The sequence below is a fragment of the Oncorhynchus kisutch genome, linkage group LG29, assembly GCF_002021735.2.
Source record: "Oncorhynchus kisutch isolate 150728-3 linkage group LG29, Okis_V2, whole genome shotgun sequence".
Classification (NCBI taxonomy): Eukaryota; Metazoa; Chordata; class Actinopteri; order Salmoniformes; family Salmonidae; genus Oncorhynchus; species Oncorhynchus kisutch.
In genome coordinates this window covers 32,714,049-32,737,215 of record NC_034202.2, presented here as the reverse complement: position 1 = coordinate 32,737,215, position 23,167 = coordinate 32,714,049, and the positions used below count along the sequence as shown (strand labels likewise).

Below are 23,167 nucleotides of genomic sequence, written 5' to 3'. Positions count from 1 at the left end.
AGCGTTTCGATCTTGAATGCGCTCCACATTGCCGCGAGTCATTCAATGATTGGTCCGTTCATTTTGACGAGGGAGGCGCGTGTGCATAGCAAAGGTGAGGTAAACACGTTGGGGTTTTGGAACGTTCAGATATAAATATACTATGTAGAACAGGAAGCACGTCGGCTCTATTCGTTCATGTAATTTCTATTTGCAACGTTCGGCAACTGAAAGTAGCCAGTAGTCCATCCCAAATTAATGGAAAAGATGGGTATGGTACTGTCTAAAATGAAATGAGAAAGATGCCACGTGGCATGAACTCAACATTAGACTATTTCTGAAGTTTGCTATTATGGAAAGCAGGAAAGCAAAGGCTGGCTTTTTCAAAAAGAAATTTGCATCCTCTAGCTCTGACTCCAAAAAGTTTTGGGACACTGTAAAGACCATGGAGAACAAGAGCACCTCCTCCCAGCTGCCCACTGCACTGAGGCTAGATAACACTGTCACCAACGATAAATCCATGATAATCGAGAATTTCAATTTCTACGACTGGCCATGCTTTCCTCCTGGCTACACCAACCCCGGCCAACAGTTCCGCACCCCCCGCAGCTACTTGCCCAAGCCTCCCCAGCTTCTCCTTCACCAAAATCCAGATAGCAGATGTTCTGAAAGAGCTGTAAAACCATTACCCGTGCAAATCAGCTGGGCTAGACAATCTGGACCCTCTCTTTCTAAAATTATCTGCCGCCAACCCCTATTACCAGTCTGTTCAACCTCTCTTTCGTATCGTCCGAGATCCCTAAAGATTGGAAAGCTGCCGCGGTCATCCCCCTCTTCAAAGAGGGGGATTAATTAAATACAGTAGGGAAAGAGGTAGTTGTTTGGGCTAAATTATAGGTGGGCTATGTACAGGTGCAGTAATCTGTGAGCTGCTCTGACACTTGGTGCTTAAAGCTAGTGAGGGAGATAAGTGTTTCCAGTTTCAGAGATTTTTGTAGTTCGTTCCAGTCATTGGCAGCAGAGAACTGGAAGGAGAGGCGGCCAAAGAAATAATTGGTTTTGGGGGTGACTAGAGAGATATACCTGCTGGAGCGTGTGCTACAGGTGGGAGATGCTATGGTGACCAGCGAGCTGAGATAAGGGGGGACTTTACCTAGCAGGGTCTTGTAGATGACATGGAGCCAGTGGGTTTGGCGACGAGTATGAAGCGAGGGCCAGCCAACGAGAGCGTACAGGTCGCAATGGTGGGTAGTATATGGGGCTTTGGTGACAAAACGGATTGCACTGTGATAGACTGCATCCAATTTGTTGAGTAGGGTATTGGAGGCTATTTTGTAAATGACATCGCCAAAGTCGAGGATTGGTAGGATGGTCAGTTTTACAAGGGTATGTTTGGCAGCAGGTGTATTTAGAGTGAAGGATGCTTTGTTGCGAAATAGGAAGCCAATTCTAGATTTAACTTTGGATTGGAGATGTTTGATATGGGTCTGGAAGGAGAGTTTACAGTCTAACCAGACACCTAAGTATTTGTAGTTGTCCACGTATTCTAAGTCAGAGCTGTCCAGAGTAGTGATGTTGGACAGGCGGGCAGGTGCAGGTAGCGATCGGTTGAAGAGCATGCATTTAGTTTTACTTGTATTTAAGAGCAATTGGAGGCCACGGAAGGAGAGTTGTATGGCATTGAAGCTTGCCTGGAGGGTTGTTAACACAGTGTCCAAAGAAGGGCCAGTAGTATACAGAATGGTGTCGTCTGCGTAGAGGTGGATCAGAGACTCACCAGCAGCAAGAGCGACCTCATTGATGTATACAGAGAAGAGAGTCGGTCCAAGAATTGAACCCTGTGGCACCCCCATAGACTGCCAGAGGTCCGGACAGCAGACCCTCCGATTTGACACACTGAACTCTATCATAGAAGTAGTTGGTGAACCAGGCGAGGCAGTCATTTGAGAAACCACCCTCTGCCCCCAGCTGTGCTCTGGACACCATATGTGAACTGATTGCCCCCCATCTATCTTCAGAGGTTGCCTAGCTCAACACCCACCCGTAGCACGCGCTCCAGCAGGTATATCTCACTGGTCATCCCCAAAGCCAACACCTACTTTGGTCGCCTTTCCTTCCAGTTCTCTGCTGCCATTGACTGGAACGAATAGCAAAAATCGCTGAAGCTGGAGACTTATATTTCCCTCACTAAATTTAAACATCAGCTATCTGAGCAGCTAACCGATCGCTGCAGCTGTACATAGCCCATCTGTAAATAGCCCATCCAATCTACCTACCTCATCCCCATATTGTTTTTATGTACTTTTCTGCTCTTTTGCACATCAGTATTTCTACTTGCACATCATCATCTGCACATCTATCACTCCGGTGTTAATTTGCTAAATTGTAATTACTTCGCTACTATGGCCTATTTATTGCCTTACCTCCTCACGCATTTGCACACATTGTATATATACTTAAAAAAAATGTTTTATTCTATTGTGCTATTGAATCTTGTTTATGCCATGTGTAACTCTGTTGTTTGTGTCGCACTGCTTTTCTTTATCTTGGCCAGGTTGCAGTTGTAAATGAGAACTTGTTCTCAACTAGCCTACCTGGTTTAAATAAAGGTGAAATATATTAAATATTTTTTAAAGATTGTTGTATAATGGCATTTTATAATGGTTAATTGAATTCCTATTGGATAGCCATTAGCAACATTATGAGCACACATTGTACAGAAAGGCTTTCAAGTTTAAAACCCATTGTGAGTATAGGCTTCCGAGTGGCACAGCGGTCTAAGGCACTGCATCTCAATGCTAAAGGTGTCACTACAGACCCTGTTTTGGTTCCAGGCTGTATTACAACCGTCCGTGATTGGGAGTCCCATAGGACGGCGCACAATTGGCCAAGAGTTGTCTGGGTTAGTGTTTGGCCGAGGTAGGCCATCATTGTAAATAATAATTTGTTCTTAAGTGACTTGCCTAGTTAAATAAAGGTTAAAGAAAAAATTAAGTTGAACTATAGTTGATATAACTGTATTTGCTTCCCAAATTCAGGTCTGAACATTTTCATTATATATTTAAAAAATACTAATTTGAAAAATCTTATTGTTGTGAATTTCTATGTACATTTGTCATTTGTATTGCAGCGCTTAAATCGTTGCAGCTTCCTTCTTGCCTGGTATGGATTGTTGTTACTTTTTATGATCACTTTATAAACAATCCATAACAGGCAAGAAGAAAGTTTCATAAAAGAAGCCGACCATAACACACCAGACATGTTACATCATTTCAATGCCAAACCTGGTCTAACAGTGGAAACTGTTGGTCCCAAGAAAGCACCAATCACTAATTTCAGCACCAATCACTAATTTCCATTAGACAGTTACATAGATTATCTCATTGGCAAAGGAAACTCTAGTTGAAAGCCATCCATATTTTGAGGTCAGCTCTGCATATTTTGAGAGGTCCGCTCAACACAACTCACAAGTACTACTCCAACAGTCAGAGATCAGTGTTTACTCCCCAAAATAGACTGTGAAAATCCAATTAATGGCTTGATCCACTGTAGCCTAAGCGACACACGCTTTAGGTTAGCATGTCTGTTTTAATCAACAGGGGAGCATATTGCAAGTATGAACTTTTTTCACATGCTGGATAAGTACAGTATACGCAAGAACAAATCAAAACCTGGATATGTTATGTTTTTGTCACAATCTTATCAAAAGGAATGACATTGTCCCAATAATGGTAAGTCAGTAACACCGTGCAGTGTATTTGACTTGATGACAGACCTGCTTTGGTATTTTTGTTGTGTTTGTGGGGTAATCTTTGTCAAATACTGAATTAACATTGAATATAGACTTGTTTACTAATTGCCAGTTGTAATGTAAAAATCTGATATTGTGTTGTCAATATCAAACAAAGCCTCAACCTGGGGACCTGATTGAGATATTCCGGGGGACCTATCAGCACTGGGCCTTGTATGTTGGAGAAGGCTACATCGTCCACCTCTGTCCCCCCAGTAAGTACAATTTGGTCCTGATCTTTAATACTGGATGTCATGGCACAGACAAGCCTATAAAGTACATGTATAAGGGATTCATGGACCTAGAAAAAATATGCTTATGATTATGTTTATAAAATCGTATATATACTCTATCAGAAAAACATACACATCAGTACACATCACTGATCTGATTCTGATACCCTCCTAAGATTTTCCTTTCTGCTCTTTCCTCCACTCTCACGTGCCCCTGCCTCACCCCACTGATCTTACCTCCCCTACCTAAGCTGAGGCAGCTGGGGCTGGTGCCTACAGCCTAGTGTCTGTGTTGTGTGACACAGCCGTTGTGACCAAGGAGAGCCTGGAGGAGATAGTGGGGAAGGACAGGTTCCTTGTCAACAACCTGCTGGATGGCAAACACAAACCCCGGAGTGTTTATGACATACTGAGGGATGCCCGCAGCCTGCTGGGCCTGGAGATGCCTTACTGCATCCTGAGGGGAAACTGTGAACACTTTGTCACAGAGCTGAGATATGGGAAGGGAGAGTCCCGGCAGGTGTGTGTGCTGACAATCATGATATCCTTCTAAGGATATCATGACATATCCTGTGATGTTGGTAAAGCAATACTTTTGGTCTATGCCTTGGTTTATTGTTTCTGCCAGTTGCCAAGCTGGACTAATGGGCTCCCGAGTGGCACAGCGGTCTAAGGCACTGCATCTCAGTGCAAGAGGTGTCACTACAGACACCCTGCTTTGAATACAGGCTGTATCACAACCGGCCGTGATTGGGAGTCCCATAGAGAGGCGCACAATTGGTCCGGGTTTGGCCGGTGTAAGGCTGTCATTGTAAATAAGAATTTGTTCTTAAACGACTTGCCTGGTTAAATAAAAATGTATTCAGTTTAGGAACAGTTGACCTGACCAAGGAGACTAGTCAGATAATCAGACACTACCTTGTAAAATGGGAGATGCATGTTACATATTAAAGCCCACATGGCTGCGTTTAGACAGGCAGCCCAATTCTGATATTTTCTCCACTAATCACATCAGATATTTACCCATCAGAGCTGATCTATTAATGGGGAAAAAATTTCAGAATCATTCTGTTTAGGACATGAGGTCTCTATTTGCATTTGAAAACAAGTTTATTTGGGGATAGGTGTTTCTCATCGGTTTGTGGTTACTGTTATGATCTAATCTCTTTTTGCAGGTATATTATGCTCTGGGCGTAGGTGTTAGAGCAGTGGCGATTGGCATGAAGGCCCTGAATGCAGCGTCAAACATCTCTTGTGTGAAGTCAAAACAAAAGCGGATACTCCTTTGAACCTTCGAGTCACCTTCCTCCGTCTACCTCTGGGGTGAATGCAGAGACAGCGGAACAATTTTTTTTGACAGGGGGTATAATTCCCGACATTTGGTAGGCTATTTGTAAGTCAATTAGTCTAAAATTAGACACATGCATTTTCTTTTCTGCCCTTCGCCTACTACAGTGCCTTGCGAAAGTATTCGGCCCCCTTGAACTCTGCGACCTTTTGCCACATTTCAGGCTTCAAACATAAAGATATAAATCTGTATTTTTTTGTGACGAATCAACAACAAGTGGGACACAATCATGAAGTGGAACGACATTTATTGGATATTTCAAACTTTTTTAACAAATCAAAAACTGAAAAATTGGGCGTGCGAAATTATTCAGCCCCTTTACTTTCAGTGCAGCAAACTCTCTCCAAAAGTGCGTGCGAAATTATTCAGCCCCTTTACTTTCAGTGCAGCAAACTCTCTCCAAAAGGATCTCTGAATGATCCAATGTTGACCTAAATGATGATAAATACAATCCACCTGTGTGTACTCAAGTCTCCGTATAAATGCACCTGCACTGTGATAGTCTCAGAGGTCCGTTAAAAGCGCAGAGAGCATCATGAAGAACAAGGAACACACCAGGCAGGTCCGAGATACTGTTGTGAAGAAGTTTAAAGTGGGATTTGGACACAAAAAGATTTCCCAAGCTTTAAACATCCCAAGGAGCACTGTGCAAGCGATAATATTGAAATGGAAGGAGTATCAGACCACTGCAAATCTACCAAGACCTGGCCGTCCTCTAAACTTTCAGCTCATACAAGGAGAAGACTGATCAGAGATGCAGCCAAGAGGCCCATGATCACTCTGGATGAACTGCAGAGATCTACAGCTGAGGTGGGAGACTCTGTCCGTAGGACAACAATCAGTCGTATAGTGCACAAATCTGGCCTTTATGGAAGAGTGGCAAGAAGAAAGCCATTTCTTAAAGATATCCATAAAAAGTGTTGTTTAAAGTTTGCCACAAGCCACCTGGGAGACACACCAAACATGTGGAAGAAGGTGCTCTGGTCAGATGAAACCAAAATTGAACTTTTTGGCAACAATGCAAAACGTTATGTTTGGCGTAAAAGCAACACAGCTCATCACCCATCCCCACTGTCAAACATGGTGGTGGCAGCATCATGGTTTGGGCCTGCTTTTCTTCAGCAGGGACAGGGAAGATGGTTAAAATTGATGGGAAGATGGATGGAGCCAAATACAGGACCATTCTGGAAGAAAACCTGATGTAGTCTGCAAAAGACCTGAGACTGGGACGGAGATTTGTCTTCCAACAAGACAATGATCCAAAACATAAAGCAAAATCTACAATGGAATGACTCAAAAATAAACATATCCAGGTGTTAGAATGGCCAAGTCAAAGTCCAGACCTGAATCCAATCGAGAATCTGTGTAAAGAACTGAAAACTGCTGGTCACAAATGCTCTCCATCCAACCTCACTGAGCTCGAGCTGTTTTGCAAGGAGGAATGGGAAAACATTTCAGTCTCTCGATGTGCAAAACTGATAGAGACATACCCCAAGCGACTTACAGCTGTAATCGCAGCAAAAGGTGGCGCTACAAAGTATTAACTTAAGGGGGCTGAATAATTTTGCACGAACAATTTTTCAGTTTTTGATTTGTTAAAAAAGTTTGAAATATCCAATAAATGTCGTTCCACTTCATGATTGTGTCCCACTTGTTGTTGATTCTTCACAAAAAAATACAGTTTTATATCTTTATGTTTGAAGCCTGAAATGTGGCAAAAGGTCGCAAAGTTCAAGGGGGCCGAATACTTTCGCAAGGCACTGTAGTTGCCCCCTAGAACAGGGTTTCCCAAACTTGGTCCTGAGGCCTCCCCTGGGTGCACATTTTGGTTTTTGCCCTAACACTACACAGCTGATTCAAACAATCAAAGCTTGATTATGAGTTGATTATTTTAACCAGCTTTGTAGTGCAAGGGCAAAAAGGGGGGGGGGGGGGGGGGCACCAGGACCACATTTGGGAAACCCTGCTCACCAGGATAATGTCATAAATTTATAGAATTAATGTATACATTTCTAGTTGACAGTGTGCCTCTTGTGAAAGATAAAATATTATACTTGCTAATCTTATTAATTGGCCCCCTAGGAAAACTACAGCTTTTCAGAACAATAAGGAGATTGAGTGCCTATCTGTTACAGACAATACGTAGGCCTAAATATGTGGTGTGATTCCATGCATGATTGTTGACAGATTGTACATGATGAATTTCTTAATGTTTGTTTTATTGACACATGAAATGGTAGCTTTTTGTCTAATCACATTAAACTGTATGATGGTGAATCAAATGTTATTTTCATTCTTCTGATTGGTGAGTCTTCAATTTTGTTAATTAAAAACTACACCCTTGGTATGACTACAGTACATATTCCTAATTTAGAGGACCCTTCACTACACACATTATAGCCGATGATGTGGATGTGAATTAAGGCAGCCCCCCGCACCTCTCTGATTCAGAGGGGTTGGGTTAAATGCGGAAGACACATTTCAATTGAATGCATTCAGTTGTACAACTGACTAGGTATCCCCCTTTCCATGCCCAGAGCCTTCTATTTATTTGTAAATAGGCTTGTGTTCATTACAATGAAAATATTCAAGACAAAAATGTTTATTTTGGTCCAATATTTAGAATCTTGGTTCTTGATGTTTCTGTGATGTCATAGCTGGAGAATATGAACATTCTATTACCTTCAGACAGATCCACACTTCATCACAGTAGGTGTGCTGACAAATTACAAGTTGGGACAATTTTATCCAGTCCAAGAATCTGTATCATTGTGCAAGTGTCGGTCTAGGTCTCTCAAGGTCTCTCAAGCCACCAGTAGTTTGTGACATGGCAGAAAGTGGTGACCTCTTCGAGAATGTAAACTATGTTCCGTTTCTCCTTTTACACACAAATCAATTCACACATACATAAATAGTAAATGTCTTACAATCTGCTGGACAAAGACAATGCTTTACAAATATAATCATATAATGAATGATATGCATGATATTTATCCTAGATCCAGTTACTCATTATTCTTATTTTATATTCAATTACAGAAAATGCTTGTTCTCATCTCATCCATTTTGTGAGCAGGGCAACACCTCCGCTTTGATGGCATGGCTGTTTTCCCGGTCTGTGTCAAAGAGAGGGCTGTACACAACCATGTCGCTGCTCCTCTGCATCTTTCAGCTAGGCCTACTGGTCGCTGATGTCATCCTGCACTTTGTTATCAAGGACAACAGCTTTCCAAGCCAGCACCACACAGAAGCCATACTGGTGGCTACTTCTCATTTGATAATTATCATTGATAGAGGTTATATGAAAATTGAGATATTTTGTCTGGGTATTGATATCAGGTTGATATATTAAGACAATCCCTGATATATATATTTTACTCAGTTGTTTCAGGTGGTGAGTTTCTACTGGTCACTGATGGGCTCAGTGTATTCACTCCAAGCAGGAAATCGCAAGATGGGCTTCATTGCCCTACTGTCAGTCTGTGAGTCAATCAATTTCTGCATGGTCATCACTCCTAATTTTAGAGATACAGAGCTTATTTGTTGTGCATGCCCCAGTTACTGTTTGACATGAGCGCCTTCATTTCTCTCTTTTTTTCTAGTTTTTAACTTGGTCATTTTCATCACTCGCTTCTGTTATGAGTTACTTATGATCCAGTACAGAAGAGAACAGTTCTGAGAACAATAAATTAAATCACCTTAACCTCAGGAAACAGAGACCACTTGCAAGAGTCATCGTTATTTCTCAGAGGACATGTTGCCATGTGAAAATTATCAGTATGACATGATATAAGGCCTACAAGTGTGTGTTCATAGATAAATGAAGTATTTACAGATATTTTAATTGAGAAATATGTGAATAGTATAGAAAAACATAATGGGTGTTTTTTTTTGTATGTCTGCTTTATCAAAAGCATAGATTCCTCAAAAACTACATATTGTTACACTGACAGAATTGCCTTCTCTCTTGCTGATGCTTACTCTGCAGATGTTTGTTCCTCAAATAATTTAACGTGTTTAATGTCACTTGGGGAAAAGTGCAGATAGATAATAACAGCAGACTGATATAGGTGGTGTAGAATTTGATTTCAATACAGAAATGTGACTTCTCAAACATATATACAGTGCATTCGGAAAGTATTCAGACCCCTCGTCTTTTTCCACATTTTGTTACATTACAGCCTTATTCTGAAATTGGTTAAATAAAAACAATTCCTCAATCTACACACAATAACCATAATGACAAAGCCTAAACCGTTTCTAGAATTTTTTGCTAATTTATTAAAAGATAAAAAACAAATACCTTATTTACACAAGTATTCAGACCCTTTGCTATGAGACTCGAAATTGAGCTCAGGTGCATCCTGTTTCCATTGATCATCCTTGAGATGTTTCTACAACTTGAGTGGAGTCCACCTGTGGTAAATTAAATTGATTGGACATGATTTAGAAAGGCACACACTGGTCTATATAAGGTCCCACAGTTAACGTCAGAGCAAAAACCAAGCAATGAGGTTGAAGGAATTGTCCGTAAAGCTCAGAGACAGAATTGTGTCGAGGCACAGATCTGGGGAAGGGTACCAAAAAGGTTCTGCAGCATTGAAGGTCCCCAAGAACACAGTGGCCTCCCTCATTCTTAATTGGAAGAAGTTTGGAACCACCAAGATTCTTACCAGAGCTGGCCGCCCGGCCAAACTGAGCAATCGGGGGAGAAGGACCTTGGTCAGGGAGGTGACCAAGAACCCAATGACCACTCTGACGGAGCTCCTCTGTGGATATGGGAGAACATTCCAGAAGGACTACCATCTCTGCAGCCCTCCACCAATCAGGGCTTTATGGTAGAGTGGCCAGAAGGAAGCCACTCCTCGGTAAAAAAAAGGCACATAGCAGCCCGCTTGGAGTTTGTCAAAAATTAACCTAAAGGATTCTCAGACCATGAGAAATAAGATTCTCTGGTCTGACGAAACCAAGATTGAACTCTTTGGCCTGAATGCCAAGCGTCACAACTGGAGGAAACCTGGCACCATCCCTATGGTGAAGCATGGTGGTGGCAACATAATTTTGAGCGGCAGGGACTTGGAGACTCGTCAGGATCTAGGGAAAGATGAACGGAGAAAAGTACAGAGAGATCCTTGATGAAAACCTCAGACTGGGGTGACTGTTCATCTTCCAACAGGACAACGACCCAAAGCACACAGCCAAGACAATGCATGACTGGCTTCGGGACAAGTCTCTGAATATCCTTGAGTGGCCCAGCCAGAACCCAGACCGATGAAACATCTCTGGAGAGACGTGAAAATAGCTATGCAGCAACTCCCCCCCCCAACTTTAATCCTTTTAAAATAAGTCTAACATAAGTTAAGGGGTCTGAACTGTCCGAATGCACTGTACTCATTTTAGAGGTCCCATCAACACACCTTTCATAACACTTCAAACTCAGGAGAAAGTAGATCACTCTATCAAAGTGTCTGAGCACAGGGCACTTGTGGATTTAAGACTGCATGTGCCATTTTAATGCTAAACCAAGACCAATGTCCAATGAGTTAACCACTACTTGAATATCCTCACAGTATCTGTTGTACATTTTGTTTATCCACAAAATATGAACGTATATTGCATACAGAATTTGAGAATTGGTTAAACATTTATTCCAGTTCAACACAAAACACACTATTTACAGACTCATTTAATCACCATACAATGTAGTATGTGAATGTCAGGCGTAGCATTCTTCCAATTCAACAAACATCACTCTGTCAATTAACTTGAACAACTTATTGACGCCCCCTTCAAAAATACCTGTTTTAGCAGATGTTGCAAAAAGCCATGTGTCATAGAATACAGTATTTCTGTTGTGAAAATCTCTTTTCCCCATCACCATTCATTCCAACATTGCAATCTCATTTGATGTGGAGTGGGTCAAAATATATAAATTCATTGTACATATAGCTCTAAAAGCAACTGCCTATCCCAAAGAAGGAAGAAGGGTGTAAGGTTGCCATCATTTCCAGGACAAAATGCACCATCCCATCCTCTTTTCTTTCATGTCTGAGAGAGAGAGAAGGTATCTCTCTGCCTTTACTGGTCCCACCATCTTAGATGGCCTTTATCGGCCCTATGTTCAACACTCACTAGGACATGGAGGTGGGTGCTGGTCAGTTGTTGCCCACTCGGATGTTGGGATTTAGAAGGGGGTCTAAGTTGGGGTCGGAGTCGGCTGAAGCACGGCCCAGTTTAGCCATAATGATGATCAAGGTAAAGAATCCCAGAACTCCAACCAGAAGGAGCATGAAGACCCTCTGCTTCCAGGACAGGCCTGTCCTCTTGGAACCTGCCCGGTTTCTGAGAACACAAATTCATTTACATTTTCAGAGTTAAGAGAAATTGGAAAAAGGACTCGACCTTTGGAGACAGAGTAATAGATAATCGGATCTATAAAATGTAGGTCAAAGACTGTTGTCCATATGTAAGGAGGTTTGCTAGGAAAGATGTACTTGCTGTGTAATAACAAAATGAAGAAAAACTTTAAATAACTAGTAACATTACTGACTTGAGAATCCGTGCAAACCAGCTGAGTGCTGGTCGTCGCCGGTACTTGTCGTCATCAAAGTCGATCTGTGTCACAGAGCTGTGTCCGGAGTCCCTAGTGTCATAGATCTTCCTTGGGGATGATGCTGGAAGCAATAATTCACATTAACTGAATACACCAAATATAATGAGGATACAGCATACATTATACACTACGTGAGGAATATCAGATGTGTCATCACAAATGTCAGGAACTAGGATTAGAGTTGAGGCTAAGTATTGGATTAACGTATGGCATGACAACACTGTGTGTGTGGCTGGTAATGGTTAGGATTCCACTAAACCTGGGTACCAGTCATAGTCCTTTACCTGTGTGTAGGGTGATGGTGTCACTGGTGGTTGCAGTGATCATGTTGACCAAAGAGTGTTGTTCATGAGCCACCATCTCCCCGTTGTTGTGGAGACTTCCATGATCTTCCTGAACTGTGTTTGGAACTGGAGTAGGGGCGAGGCTAGGGTGTGGTTGGGAGGCGTAGGAGTGGGCGGGGTAAGCTTCAGTAGGCTCCAATGCTGGTGCTAGCAGAGTAGGGAAGGCAAATGTTACAGTAAACTCCCAGATTCAAACAAACATTTCCAACATTCAGCTTAGCATATGTCATGACGCCCTGGATTTAAAAAAAAAACATCTGATAAATGGCATATATTATTATGTATTGCAACATTCAGTTTCACAATTACTTACCATCAAACGTGGACCAGTCAGCATAATCAGTGACATCCTGTGTGCTGTCTTGAATAGCTTTTACAGGTTCTTCAATCTTGCAGTGGAGAAACGATGTACCTGTTAGAGTTGAATTGTCACAGAATACCTATTTCATAATATTTGTGTCTTCTTTCTAAAAGAAACACTTGATTTATGGGGTCCTAAAAAGTGAATTATGTTTAAGCTCTGACATACAGTATTTTACACAAATATAATACACAACTGAATGTCAGCCAGCATTTGAACCAGTATACCCCTTGTCACTATTCAATATCCCTGACTGCTAGTGTGACTCAGCCCACCCATATTCCTCACCAGAGGTAGGCCTAGTCCAGCTCTGGCCCAGTTGACTAAGGACAACTGTTCCCTCAGCATGTCAGCTATTGGGCTGGCCAGGTTGGAGGGGGGGAATACTGGACCCTGGCAGCTGGGGCACTGGTATCCTGCAGGAGCAGTGTGTAGGGGCAACCGGGCTGCCAGGTGATGAAGACAGGCCCAGTGGAATACATCTTGGATAGAGAGAAAGAGCAATGAACCAGAGGGTTTGAGCAAATTCCATACAGCAGTAATATCAAGCAACAGCAATAAGGATCTATCCTAGATGTTGACATTCTTACCATAGCAGACCAATCTGACAGTATCCTGGGAGATCAGTGGGTTATTACACAGTCGACAGTTAGGGTTGTAATCACTATCCTGAAGCCACTGGAGGTAGGACTGCACTATACACTTGGGATCAGACAGGTAGAGAAAATAGCTTAGTTTAGTGGCAAACACAACTACTTTGTGGTCCATATTTAATTTAACATGACACATTGGGTACTTAGAGCTGTCCATCCACTGACCTTGTTGTGGTTGGAGACCAGGCAATGCTCACACACATTCACCCGATGTTCAAAGCAGAACAAGTTGGTCACCTTCCTCTTAGGACACTTGCACAGACCCATGGTCTGTCTGTCGTGCTGTAGACAAGTGATCACCAAAACAAGCTTCAGCAACGACATAATAGTTATAACGTTAACTAGTTAACTAAGCAATAGTCTGATAACCAAGGCAAATCTACTCATGGTTCAAATGTAGTTCGATTATTACATATTGCATAGGTGCAAGACACTACTTGTATGTATTGAAAATGTAGATGTATAGTTAGAGCTAACGTTAACGAAGCTAATTCACGAGCATCAGATGCGTTTCGGGTGGCTTTAGTTGTAAGTTAACTGAACCCTACCTGTCACACAAGTATTCTCCTCGATGATTTATCGTTTGAAGGAAAAGGTGGTACAAATAACTAAAGCTAGAAAATGCGAACGTTTTCAGAAGCGGACATTTTGCCACGTCTCTTCCGGCAGTCGCAGTATAATGATGTCACATAAACGCGGAACATATACCGTAATGTTTAGAAAGGATCCAGCTTTTATTCAAATTAAAAGTCAAACGTTTATATTTTAGCTAACCTTTTACCTAATTATCCTAACCGGCTACGTTAATTCTCCTAACCTGCTTCGAAAAATCTAATCTGACATTAAATTGACAAAAGGTGGAACCATTCTAGCCAGGGACCCACATTTTATACCAGCTGGTCCACGGGCATGTTTTACAGTTTGAACTTAGGTTGTCATGTTACGATTGGTTTGGAGAGAGCTGATCATCAATTCTATTTTATTTTACATTAGAAAGAAACGTTGGCGCACTTAATGGGCGTGTCAGCCTCACCCACATTAAAGTTTGATTTATTTACTAATTCAAATCAAAATCAAATCAAATGTTATGTCACATGCGCCGAATCCAACAAGTGTAGACCCTACAGTGAAATGCTTACTTGCAAGCCCTTATTAACCAACAATGCAGTTGTAATAAAATACCCCCAAAAAAGTATCAAATAAAAGTAACAAACAATTAAAGAGCAGCAGTAAAATAACAATAGTGAGGCTATATAAAGGGGGCACCGGTACAGAGCCAATGTGTGGGGGCACCGGTTAGTCGAGTTAATTGAGCTAATATAGATATTCAGGAGTCTTATGGCTTAGGGGTAGAAGCTGTAGAAGCTGTAGAAGCTTAGGGGTAGAAGCTGTCTTGGACCTAGACTTGGTGCTCCGGTACTGCTTGCTGTGCGATAGCAGAGAGAACAGTCTATGACTAGGGTGGCTGGAGTCTTCGACAATTTTTAGGGACTTCCTCTGACTCCGTCTGGTATAGAGGTCCTGGATAGCAGGAAGCTTGGCCCCAGTGATGTACTGGGCCGTACGCACTACTCTCTGTAATGCCTTGCGGTCGGAGGCAGAGCAGTTGCAATACCAGGCAGTGATGCAACCCGTCAGGATGCTCTCGATGATGCAGCTGTAGAACCTTTTGAGGTTCTGAGGACACGTGCCAAATATTTTCAGTCTCCTGAGGGGTAATAGGTTTTGTCGTGCCCTCTTCACGCCAAGGAACTCTCAACCTGCACCACTGCAGCCCCGTCGATGAGAATGGGGGCGTGCTCAGTCCTTAATAAGGGTGTTGGAGTCGTGCATGGCCATGCAGTCATGAGTGAACCAGGAGTACAGGAAGGGACTGAGCATGCACCCATGAGGGGCCCCCGTGTTGAGGATCAGCGTGGCGGATGTGTTGTCACCTACCCTTACCACCTGGGGGTGGTCTGTCAGGAAGTCCAGGATCCAGTTGCAGAGGGAGGTGTTTAGTCCCAGGGTCCTTAGCTTAGTGATGAGCTTTGAGGGCACTATGGTGTTGAATGCTGAGCTGCAGTCAATGAATAACATTCTCACATAGGTGTTCCTTTTGTCCAGGTGTGAAAGGGCAGTATGGAGTGCAATAGAGATTGCATCATTTGTGGATCTGTTGGAGCGGTATGCAAATTAGAGTGGGTGACCAGCCTTTCAAAGCATTACATGGCTACAGACGTGAGTGCCACGGGTCGGTAGTCATTTAGGCAGGTTACCTTAGTGTTATTGGGCACAGGGACTATGGTGGTCTGTTTGAAACATGTTGGTATCACAGACTCAGTCAAGGAGAGGTTGAATATGTCAGTGAAGAAACTTGCCAGTTGGTGCGCATGCTCGGAGTACATGTCCTTTTAATCCGTCTGGCCCTGCGGCCTTGTGAGTGTTGACCTGTCTAAAGGTCTTACTCACATCAGCTGCAGAGAGCATGGTCACACAGTCGTCCGGAACAGCTGATGCTCTCATGCATGTTTCAGTGTTACTTGCCTCGAAGCGAGCATAGAAGTTATTTAGATCATCTGGTAGGCTTGTGTCACTGGGCAGGTCTCGGCTGTGCTTCCCTTTGTAGTCTGTAATAGTTTGCAAGCCCTGCCTCATTTAACTCACTTCTAATTCTAATACACTCGCGTCTTAATCGTAGTTTATTTATTTAGATAGAATCACATATTTATCATTAATTTAGTATCTGTGCAAGGCTGAAGCAAAAGGTTCTGAAGAACACCTCCAAAAAGAAAGGCCAGGCTGTATCACAACCGGTCGTTATTGGGAGTCCCATAGAGCGGCGCACAATTGGCCAAGCGTCATCCAGGTTTGGCCGTCATGGCAGGTTTGGTGTAGGCCGTCATTGTAAATAAGAATTTGTTCTTAACTGACTTGCAGAGTTAAATTTTTTTTAAATACATGTGATTTGGTAAGAATGCCCCTCTACCTGTGACTGGCAGAACAGGTGTTATATGTTGAGGATGAGGGGTGCAGTAAATATCTCAGATAGGGGGGAGTGAGGTCTAAGACGCTTTTATAAATAAGCATCAAGCAGTGGGTCTTGCGACTGGTATACAGAGATGACCAGTTTACAGAGGCGTATAGAGTGCAGTGATGTGTCCTATAAGGAGCATTGGTGGCAAATCTGATGGCCGAATGGAGAGCACCCTTACCTGCCGATCTATAAATTACGTCTCTGTAATCTATCATAGGTAGGATAGTCATCTGAATCAGGGTTAGTTTGGCAGCTGGGGTGAAAGAGGAGCGATTATTATAGAGGAAACCAAGTCTAGATTTAACTTTAGCCTGCAGCTTTGATATGTGCTGAGAGAAGGACAGTGTACTGTCTAGCCATACTCCCAAGTACTTGTATGAGGTGACTACATCAAGCTCTCTTAACCCTACCTCAAGCTCTAGTGTGTTAAAGGTCCCCAAAGCACACACATCCCTGGGTCGCTCCTCTTTTCAGTTCACTGCAGCTAGCGACTGGAACGACCTGCAACAAACACTCAAACTGGACAGTTTTATCTCAATCTCTTCATTCAAGACTCAGTCATGGACACTCTTACTGACAGTTGTGTCTGCTTTGCATTATGTATTGTTGTCTGTGCCCAATAATGTGTGTACCAAGTTTGTGCTGCTGCCATGTTGTGTTGCTACCATGTTGTTGTCATGTTGTGTTGCTACAGTACCATGCTATGTTGTTGTTTTAGGTATCTCTTTAGGTAGTGTTGTGTTTGGAGGATCTAAATTGGTGCCAGAAGAAATGGCAGCTGTTTTACGGGCGCCCAACCAATTGTGCTATTATGTGTTTTTTGCACCTTTTTTGCACTATTGGTTAGAGCCTGTAAGAAAGCATTTCACTGTACTACACCTGTTGTATTCAGCGCACGTGACAAATAAACTTTGATTTGATTTGATTTGTTGTCTCTCTTTATCCTATATATTTTATTTAAGTTTATATGTTTAGTCCCCCCTGCAGGAGGCCTTTTGGTGGGCCGTCATTGTAAATGAGAATTTGTTCTTAACTGACTTGCCTAGTTAAATAAAGGTTAAATCAAATAAAAAAGAAAGATAAAATAACGGACAGAACTGCACTCTAATGTCACTTCCGGTACTTCCAGGCGGGGAATTTTGAAACTTTTGAGGACTGACGAGTTAAATCAAAAATGAACTGCTCTCAAGTTATTCAATCGTAGTTTTGCATTAGTTCTTTGTTGCTTAGTTAGCTTGTGCGATATATGTATTTGCTAATTAATTACTAATTTGTTTTACTAATTTCTCAAGTTAGCTAGCTTGTTGTCGATAGCTACTAGCCAGATAACGTTAATGTGTATTATTGCTAGCTAATCACCCACCGAATTCATGTATTAACGTTAGTAAATAAATTGGACAGACGGCAAGGATGAGCAACGAAACACATCAATCCTTTTTGGCTGGTCAGTATGTTTACTATTTTGTTCTTTATTTTTTAATTTAGAGAAGTGCTTCTGTTTATAGTAGTGCTTGTCTGTAATTAGCAGATGTGTAGTTCACTCCAATGGCGAGATTATTCTAAATCAGTCAAATCGTGCCTATTGTACAGACTCCGTTAGACAGCTAGCTATATGCATCAATCTCAAATCAATGGCGAAGATGGACAGTACAATTATGGAAACAGATGGTCGTCTTCATATTGAGGCATACAGCTGGATCTTCACAACATCTCGACAATGCAAGTTTTTAGATAACAAACTTTATCAGTCAAGGGACCAGTCAAGTCATGTTGCTAACTAAAGATCTCACATCATTGTTAGCTGTATAAAGGGAAGCCAATGTTGTTGATGGTTGGACCATTATTTGTCTTATCAAACCAGATTCTACCAGCCAGCCACGAAGGAGGTCAGCGCGGTTGACCTCTCCAAATCAAAATGTCCCCAACTCTGTAAGTAGTACCTTTTTGTCAGCACAACCAGTAACATTTCAATTTACCTTTTGATGTAGTCAAACTGCAGCCTGCAAGCATCTTCAGTCTTGTCAGTGCTTTGTCTAAGTATATATAATGTTACTGTAATCCACAGGCTCCTACAGACACTGTGAAACGCAGCATAACTGTGAGGAAAATTGCACCCAGGAAAACACAATTCAATGTGAGTTGAAAGAACACAGCAAATTAATTTACAGAATAAGCTGCATAGTTTTAATATGTTTGGTCCTGCTATTTTATATCAGCCCAGTCATATGTGCACAATTGCTTTTGTTTCAGGTACCCTCTGAGGACAACAAAGAAAATGAACAAAGATTGTCTGAAGGCAGTCTGAAGAAGGCCAAAATTTCTATCCCAGGAACTGCCCAGGTTCCTCCACCAAAAGCCACCATGCTCTCCCCGATCTTGGCCCCCTATCCCCAGGCTGCAGGGAACCCTGAGGACTCAGCATGGTCACAGAAGGTTCGTCGGTCCTACAGCCGCCTAAGCCTAGGGGACCGTTCGTTTGAGCATCCCCAAGGCCAGGACGTGTCCTCCCCATCTCTGCGTCGGGAGACCCTGTTTGGGTTTGAGAAGCTTCAGACACCCCAGGTTCTCCGCAAGGTGGAGCAGTCCAGGGTGGGCTCTGAGGCCTCCAAGTCATTCTGTGGGGTCAGCTCCTTCACCCTGATAGAAGGGGATGACAGTGCTGCTCCTGAGCCAGATGTCAACATTCCTGGAGTTGCTGTGGTAAAGGAGAAGAGGAGGAGGAAGAAGGTTCCTCAAATAAAAGTAAGTGAGACCATAACTGTATCGCATTAGTGGATACCCACTGCTCTCAGGGCAGGTCTGATGGATTTGACTAGCAGAAGTGACTACGTAGGAGGTTAGAAGAACTTATGCAGCAGGTTAGTACAATTATGAATAGGGTTAGCTAAAATTGTCCACAACTTGAACATATCTAGCTATAACCACGCCTGCCTGAGAACAGTCTGGGTTTCCAATAATGTGATTCTGTGAGAACAGAGGGCATATGATACTATTGAGGTCACTGTTGACAACATTTTAATAAACAACTTAACCATAGTAGACTACAGTGTATATTCAATCTAATTTATTCATGAAGCCCTTCTTACATCAGCTGATGTCACAAAGTGCTGTACAGAAACCCAGCCTAAAACCCCAAACAGCAAGCAATGCAGGTGTAGAAGCACGGTGGCTAGGAAAAACTCCCTAGAAAGGCCAGAACCTAGGAAGAAACCTAGAGAGGAACCAGGCTATGAGGGGTGGCCAGTCCTCTTCTGGCTGTGCTGGGTGGAGATTAACAGAACATGGCCAAGATGTTCAAATGTTCATAGATGACCAGCAGGGTCAAATAATAATAATCACAGTGATTGTAGAGGAGTAAATGTCAGTTGGCTTTTCATAGCCGATCATTCAGTGTCTCTACCTCTCCTGCTGTCTCTAGAGAGTTGAAAACAGCAGGTCTGGGATAGGTAGCACGTCCAGTGAACAGGTCAGCGTTCCATAGCCACAGGCAGAACAGTTGAAATTGGAGCAGCAGCATGACCAGGTGGACTGGGGACAGCAAGGAGACATCAGGCATGGTCCTAGACCTCAGGTCCTCCGAGAGAGGAGTTGGGAGACACTAGGCACCTTCTGACGATACCCCCAAAGAGGGCCAAACACCATCAAGAAATGAAAAGTAACACTTATTGCTTGCTTAAACTATTTTCAAGATGGAGATGTGTAAGACCCTATAGCATATGTACCTTTGTGTTGATCTACTTTTCCATTTCCTTCCTACCCAGCTGGCAGAGTTGGACGACCTTGCTGCAAAGATGAATGCAGAGTTTGAAGAGGCGGAAGGATTTGATTTGGTGGTGGAATAAACTCATAGGTCAACCTCAGACTTTGACATGTAACTAGAAATCCTTTTTGCCAAGATTGGAGAAAGTAAACTTTTACACTTCTATGATTGCATTTCAAAGGTGATGAGTTGATATTTGCATAAATATGGCACCTATGGGAACAACAAACAGGATTAATTTACAATACAGATGTAGATGTAGGCTTTTTCAATGTTCTAAATGTGAGATTGTTTAAAAAAATTGACTTAATTACGAGTTGTGTAATCTTAAAACCAGTTTCTATCTATCTTCCTGTCACTTTGATAGGTTAATATTTATTTTCTTTTTGAGATGACAACTTCATTATGTCACAGGGCCATTATCTTGTGTTGAAGAGCACCCTTTTTATATTTTAAATCATTGTAAATTGGATTACAGACATCAGGTGTGTTATAACTTGTAAGATTTATTTACAAAGCATTTCCTGTGATGTTGAGATTACAGCTGTTTGCTTTTTACTTTGTTATTTTCCTCAGTGTTAGAATTTGGGACAGAAGATGTCCAAACTAAGAATCTTTATCATGCCAGATTGTCATGTCCTACTATGATTTCAGAACTTGTGTTTTGGGATTTGATTGAAGCCTGCATGTCATGCATTCCCTTATCACATTTGTTCTCTAGAGGGTGCTCTCACCTTCTCATTGTGGAAGCCATCACTGTTTTTACATATAAAATATTAGTTTAAATGTAATTATTTATTCCTCTCATATACAGTTGAAGTTGGAAGTTTACATACACCTTAGCCAAATACATTTAAACTCAGTTTTCCACAATTCCTGACCTTTAATACCTTGTAGAGATTAACGTGGTACCTTCAGGCATTTGGAAATTGCTGCCAAGGGTGAACCAGACTTGTGGAGGTCTACAAAAAAAATTCGGAGTTTTTGACTGAGATTTCTTTTGATTTTCCCATGATGTCAAGCAAAGACGCACTGAGTTTGAAGGTAGGCCTTGAAATACATCCACAGGTACACCTCTAATTGACTCATTATGTCAATTAGCCTATCAGAAGCTTCTAAAGCCATGACATTTTCTGGAAGTTTCCAAGCTGTTTAAAGGCACATTTAACGTAGTGTGTCAATTTTAAGACCCACTGGAATTGTGATACAGTGAAATAATCTGTAAACAATTGTTGGGAAAATTACTTGTGTCATGCACAAAGTAGATGTCCTAACTGACTTGCCAAAACTATAGTTTAGCCAGCAGCATACCACCCTGCATACCACTGCTGGCTTGCTTCTGAAGCTAAGCAGGGTTGGTCCCTGGATGGGACACCAGATGCTGCTGGAATTGGTGTTGGAGGGCCAGTAGGAGGCACGCTTTCCTCTCGTCTAAAAAAAAAAATATTCCAATGTGCCCTGTGTAGGGTGCCGTCTTTCGGATGGGGTGTTAAACGGGTGTCCTGACTCTCTGAGGTCATTAAAGATCCCATGGCACTTATTGTGAGAGTAGGGGTGTTAACCCCTGTGTCCTAGCTAAATTCCCAATCTGTCCCTCAAACCATCATGATTTGATTTGATGGTCACCTAATAATCCCCAGTAAACAATTGGCTCATTCGTCTCCCCTGTAACTATTCCCCAGGTCGTTGCTGCAAATGAGAATGTGTTCTCAGTCAATTTACCTGGTAAAATAACAGATTAAAATAAAAAATAGTTTGTTAACAACAAATTTGTGGAGTGGTTGAAAAATGAGTTTTAATGACACCAACCTAAGTGTGTGTAAACTTCTGACTTCAACTGTATGATGGTTTAGATTTGAGTGATTTAAGACTTTATCTGATCAAATTTATTATCAGATTTAACACTTCTTATTGGCTGTCTTCTCCATGACTGACTCCAGTATATTGCATTTTTGTTGTTGTAAGGACTCGCTTATAGTGGTTGCTTTTTTTTGTAAATTTCTGTTTCATGAATATAATAAATAGTTTGAGCTATATTCTGTCTAGTAATGGTTGTACGAAACACACTGAGTTGTAGATGTTGTGTCCTTTTGTATGGGTTTGGGATTAAGCTAATTCACGTTTCTTTAAGCATAGTTTTTGAAGGAACATTTTACCAGGCCAGTGATCCTGAATGTCAATTTGTTTATATCAATGTTCTAGGTCTCTGAAAAAAGATTGTCCTTAGAATTTAAGGAGTCACTTGATTTCTGAGTTATCTAACCTATATTTGGGTTGGGTCTCACATTATCCCCACACTGCTTTGTCCTTCCCTTCTCTTTGCTGGAGGGTCTCAATGCAGTACTGCCATTGATTGTGAGTGGAGGGCTGTGCTGTATCACACAATTGGCAATCGATTCGGGGAAAGGGGCTGCGGGCGATGGACAACTACAGACAATAGGATTGTATTGCTATAACCTCAGAGCTAGAAATTAATTAAAATGAATGTCTATATAACTGGTGTCAAACATCCTGAAAGCACTTGTGTCCCTCTGTACCTACCAACTGTCAGGGTCTAGTGATATGGTAATTGAATGTGATCATTAATTGCAAACAATCATGTTTCTTGGTATGTGGTTGCTTAACATGCTATTGTAATTCAATGGGGTTCTCAACGCTTTCCTTAATTTTCATTGCCATTGTATCTTTTGCAGTGATACAATAGGGACAGGCAGGTCAATAGCAAGCTGGATATTAATAACCAGTCAATCTCCTAAACACTGGAATCCAAACAGTTGAATTGTATACATAACTTAAGGGCAACTTTATTTGAGAAAATGCATAGACAACATTTTGGTTTCAGTCTAAACTTCCTTGACATGAACATAACAATAATGAATTCTTGAATATTGTTATTGAGTAAACTAAGCTTGTTGTACAAATATTTTTTTATATATTTTTTAAATGAACATTGCCCATACCATGTCATTTGAATAGAGTAGCTGACCAATGTTTAATTTTATCGGGCATGATAAAAAAATAGAAAAAGAGCACGTGTTGTGTCTATGAAGTAGTTTTCACATGAGATATG

The 23,167-nt window shown here is 41.8% G+C and overlaps 3 protein-coding genes across 4 annotated transcripts; 2 read left to right on the top strand and 1 right to left on the bottom strand.

The window, feature by feature from the left end:
• Positions 1–3,869: 3,869 nt before the first annotated feature.
• LOC109874224 (phospholipase A and acyltransferase 3-like) lies at positions 3,870–5,518 on the top strand (the record flags this gene model as incomplete). Its single annotated transcript, XM_020466045.2, has 3 exons — positions 3,870–3,984; positions 4,254–4,522; positions 5,178–5,518. Coding segments are annotated over 3 exons (498 nt in total), but the record flags the coding sequence as incomplete, so codon positions are not given.
• A 5,450-nt stretch (positions 5,519–10,968) lies between these two features.
• Positions 10,969–14,183, bottom strand: LOC109874317 (zinc finger protein-like 1). The gene is made up of 8 exons (XM_020466177.2): positions 13,870–14,183; positions 13,487–13,603; positions 13,259–13,370; positions 12,957–13,150; positions 12,621–12,696; positions 12,248–12,454; positions 11,901–12,024; positions 10,969–11,692 (listed from the first exon to the last, which is right to left on the bottom strand). The coding sequence occupies exons 2-8, from the start codon at positions 13,586–13,588 to the stop codon at positions 11,506–11,508; spliced, it is 1,002 nt and encodes a 333-aa protein (XP_020321766.1). The 5' UTR covers positions 13,589–13,603; positions 13,870–14,183; the 3' UTR covers positions 10,969–11,505.
• Positions 14,184–17,440: 3,257 nt separating this feature from the next.
• On the top strand, positions 17,441–22,133 carry LOC109874051 (sororin-B). 2 transcript variants are annotated; one of them, XM_020465799.2, is made up of 6 exons: positions 17,441–17,781; positions 17,928–18,056; positions 18,199–18,266; positions 18,403–18,471; positions 18,588–19,079; positions 20,099–22,133. In XM_020465799.2, exons 1-6 carry the CDS (start codon positions 17,748–17,750, stop codon positions 20,177–20,179), a joined length of 873 nt encoding a protein of 290 aa, XP_020321388.1. In that variant the 5' UTR covers positions 17,441–17,747; the 3' UTR covers positions 20,180–22,133. The 2 variants fall into 2 exon arrangements, with proteins under 2 accessions (XP_020321388.1, XP_020321389.1); XM_020465800.2 differs by lacking the exon at positions 17,928–18,056 and having other exon boundaries at positions 17,443–17,781.
• Positions 22,134–23,167: the final 1,034 nt, after the last annotated feature.

Excerpts from the sequence above, each read along its gene's own strand:
- LOC109874051 (XM_020465799.2), top strand. The coding sequence starts at position 17,748 with ATGAGCAACGAAACACATCAATCCTTTTTGGCTG. Across the intron at positions 17,782-17,927 it reads ACATCAATCCTTTTTGGCTG|ACTCCGTTAGACAGCTAGCT; the intron begins GTCAGTATGTTT and ends CCTATTGTACAG. Across the intron at positions 18,472-18,587 it reads CCAGGAAAACACAATTCAAT|GTACCCTCTGAGGACAACAA; the intron begins GTGAGTTGAAAG and ends CTTTTGTTTCAG.
- LOC109874317 (XM_020466177.2), bottom strand. The coding sequence starts at position 13,588 with ATGGGTCTGTGCAAGTGTCCTAAGAGGAAGGTGACCAACTTGTTCTGC. Across the intron at positions 13,151-13,258 it reads TGTCAGATTGGTCTGCTATG|ATGTATTCCACTGGGCCTGT; the intron begins GTAAGAATGTCA and ends TCTCTATCCAAG. Across the intron at positions 12,455-12,620 it reads TGACTGGTCCACGTTTGATG|CACCAGCATTGGAGCCTACT; the intron begins GTAAGTAATTGT and ends CTACTCTGCTAG.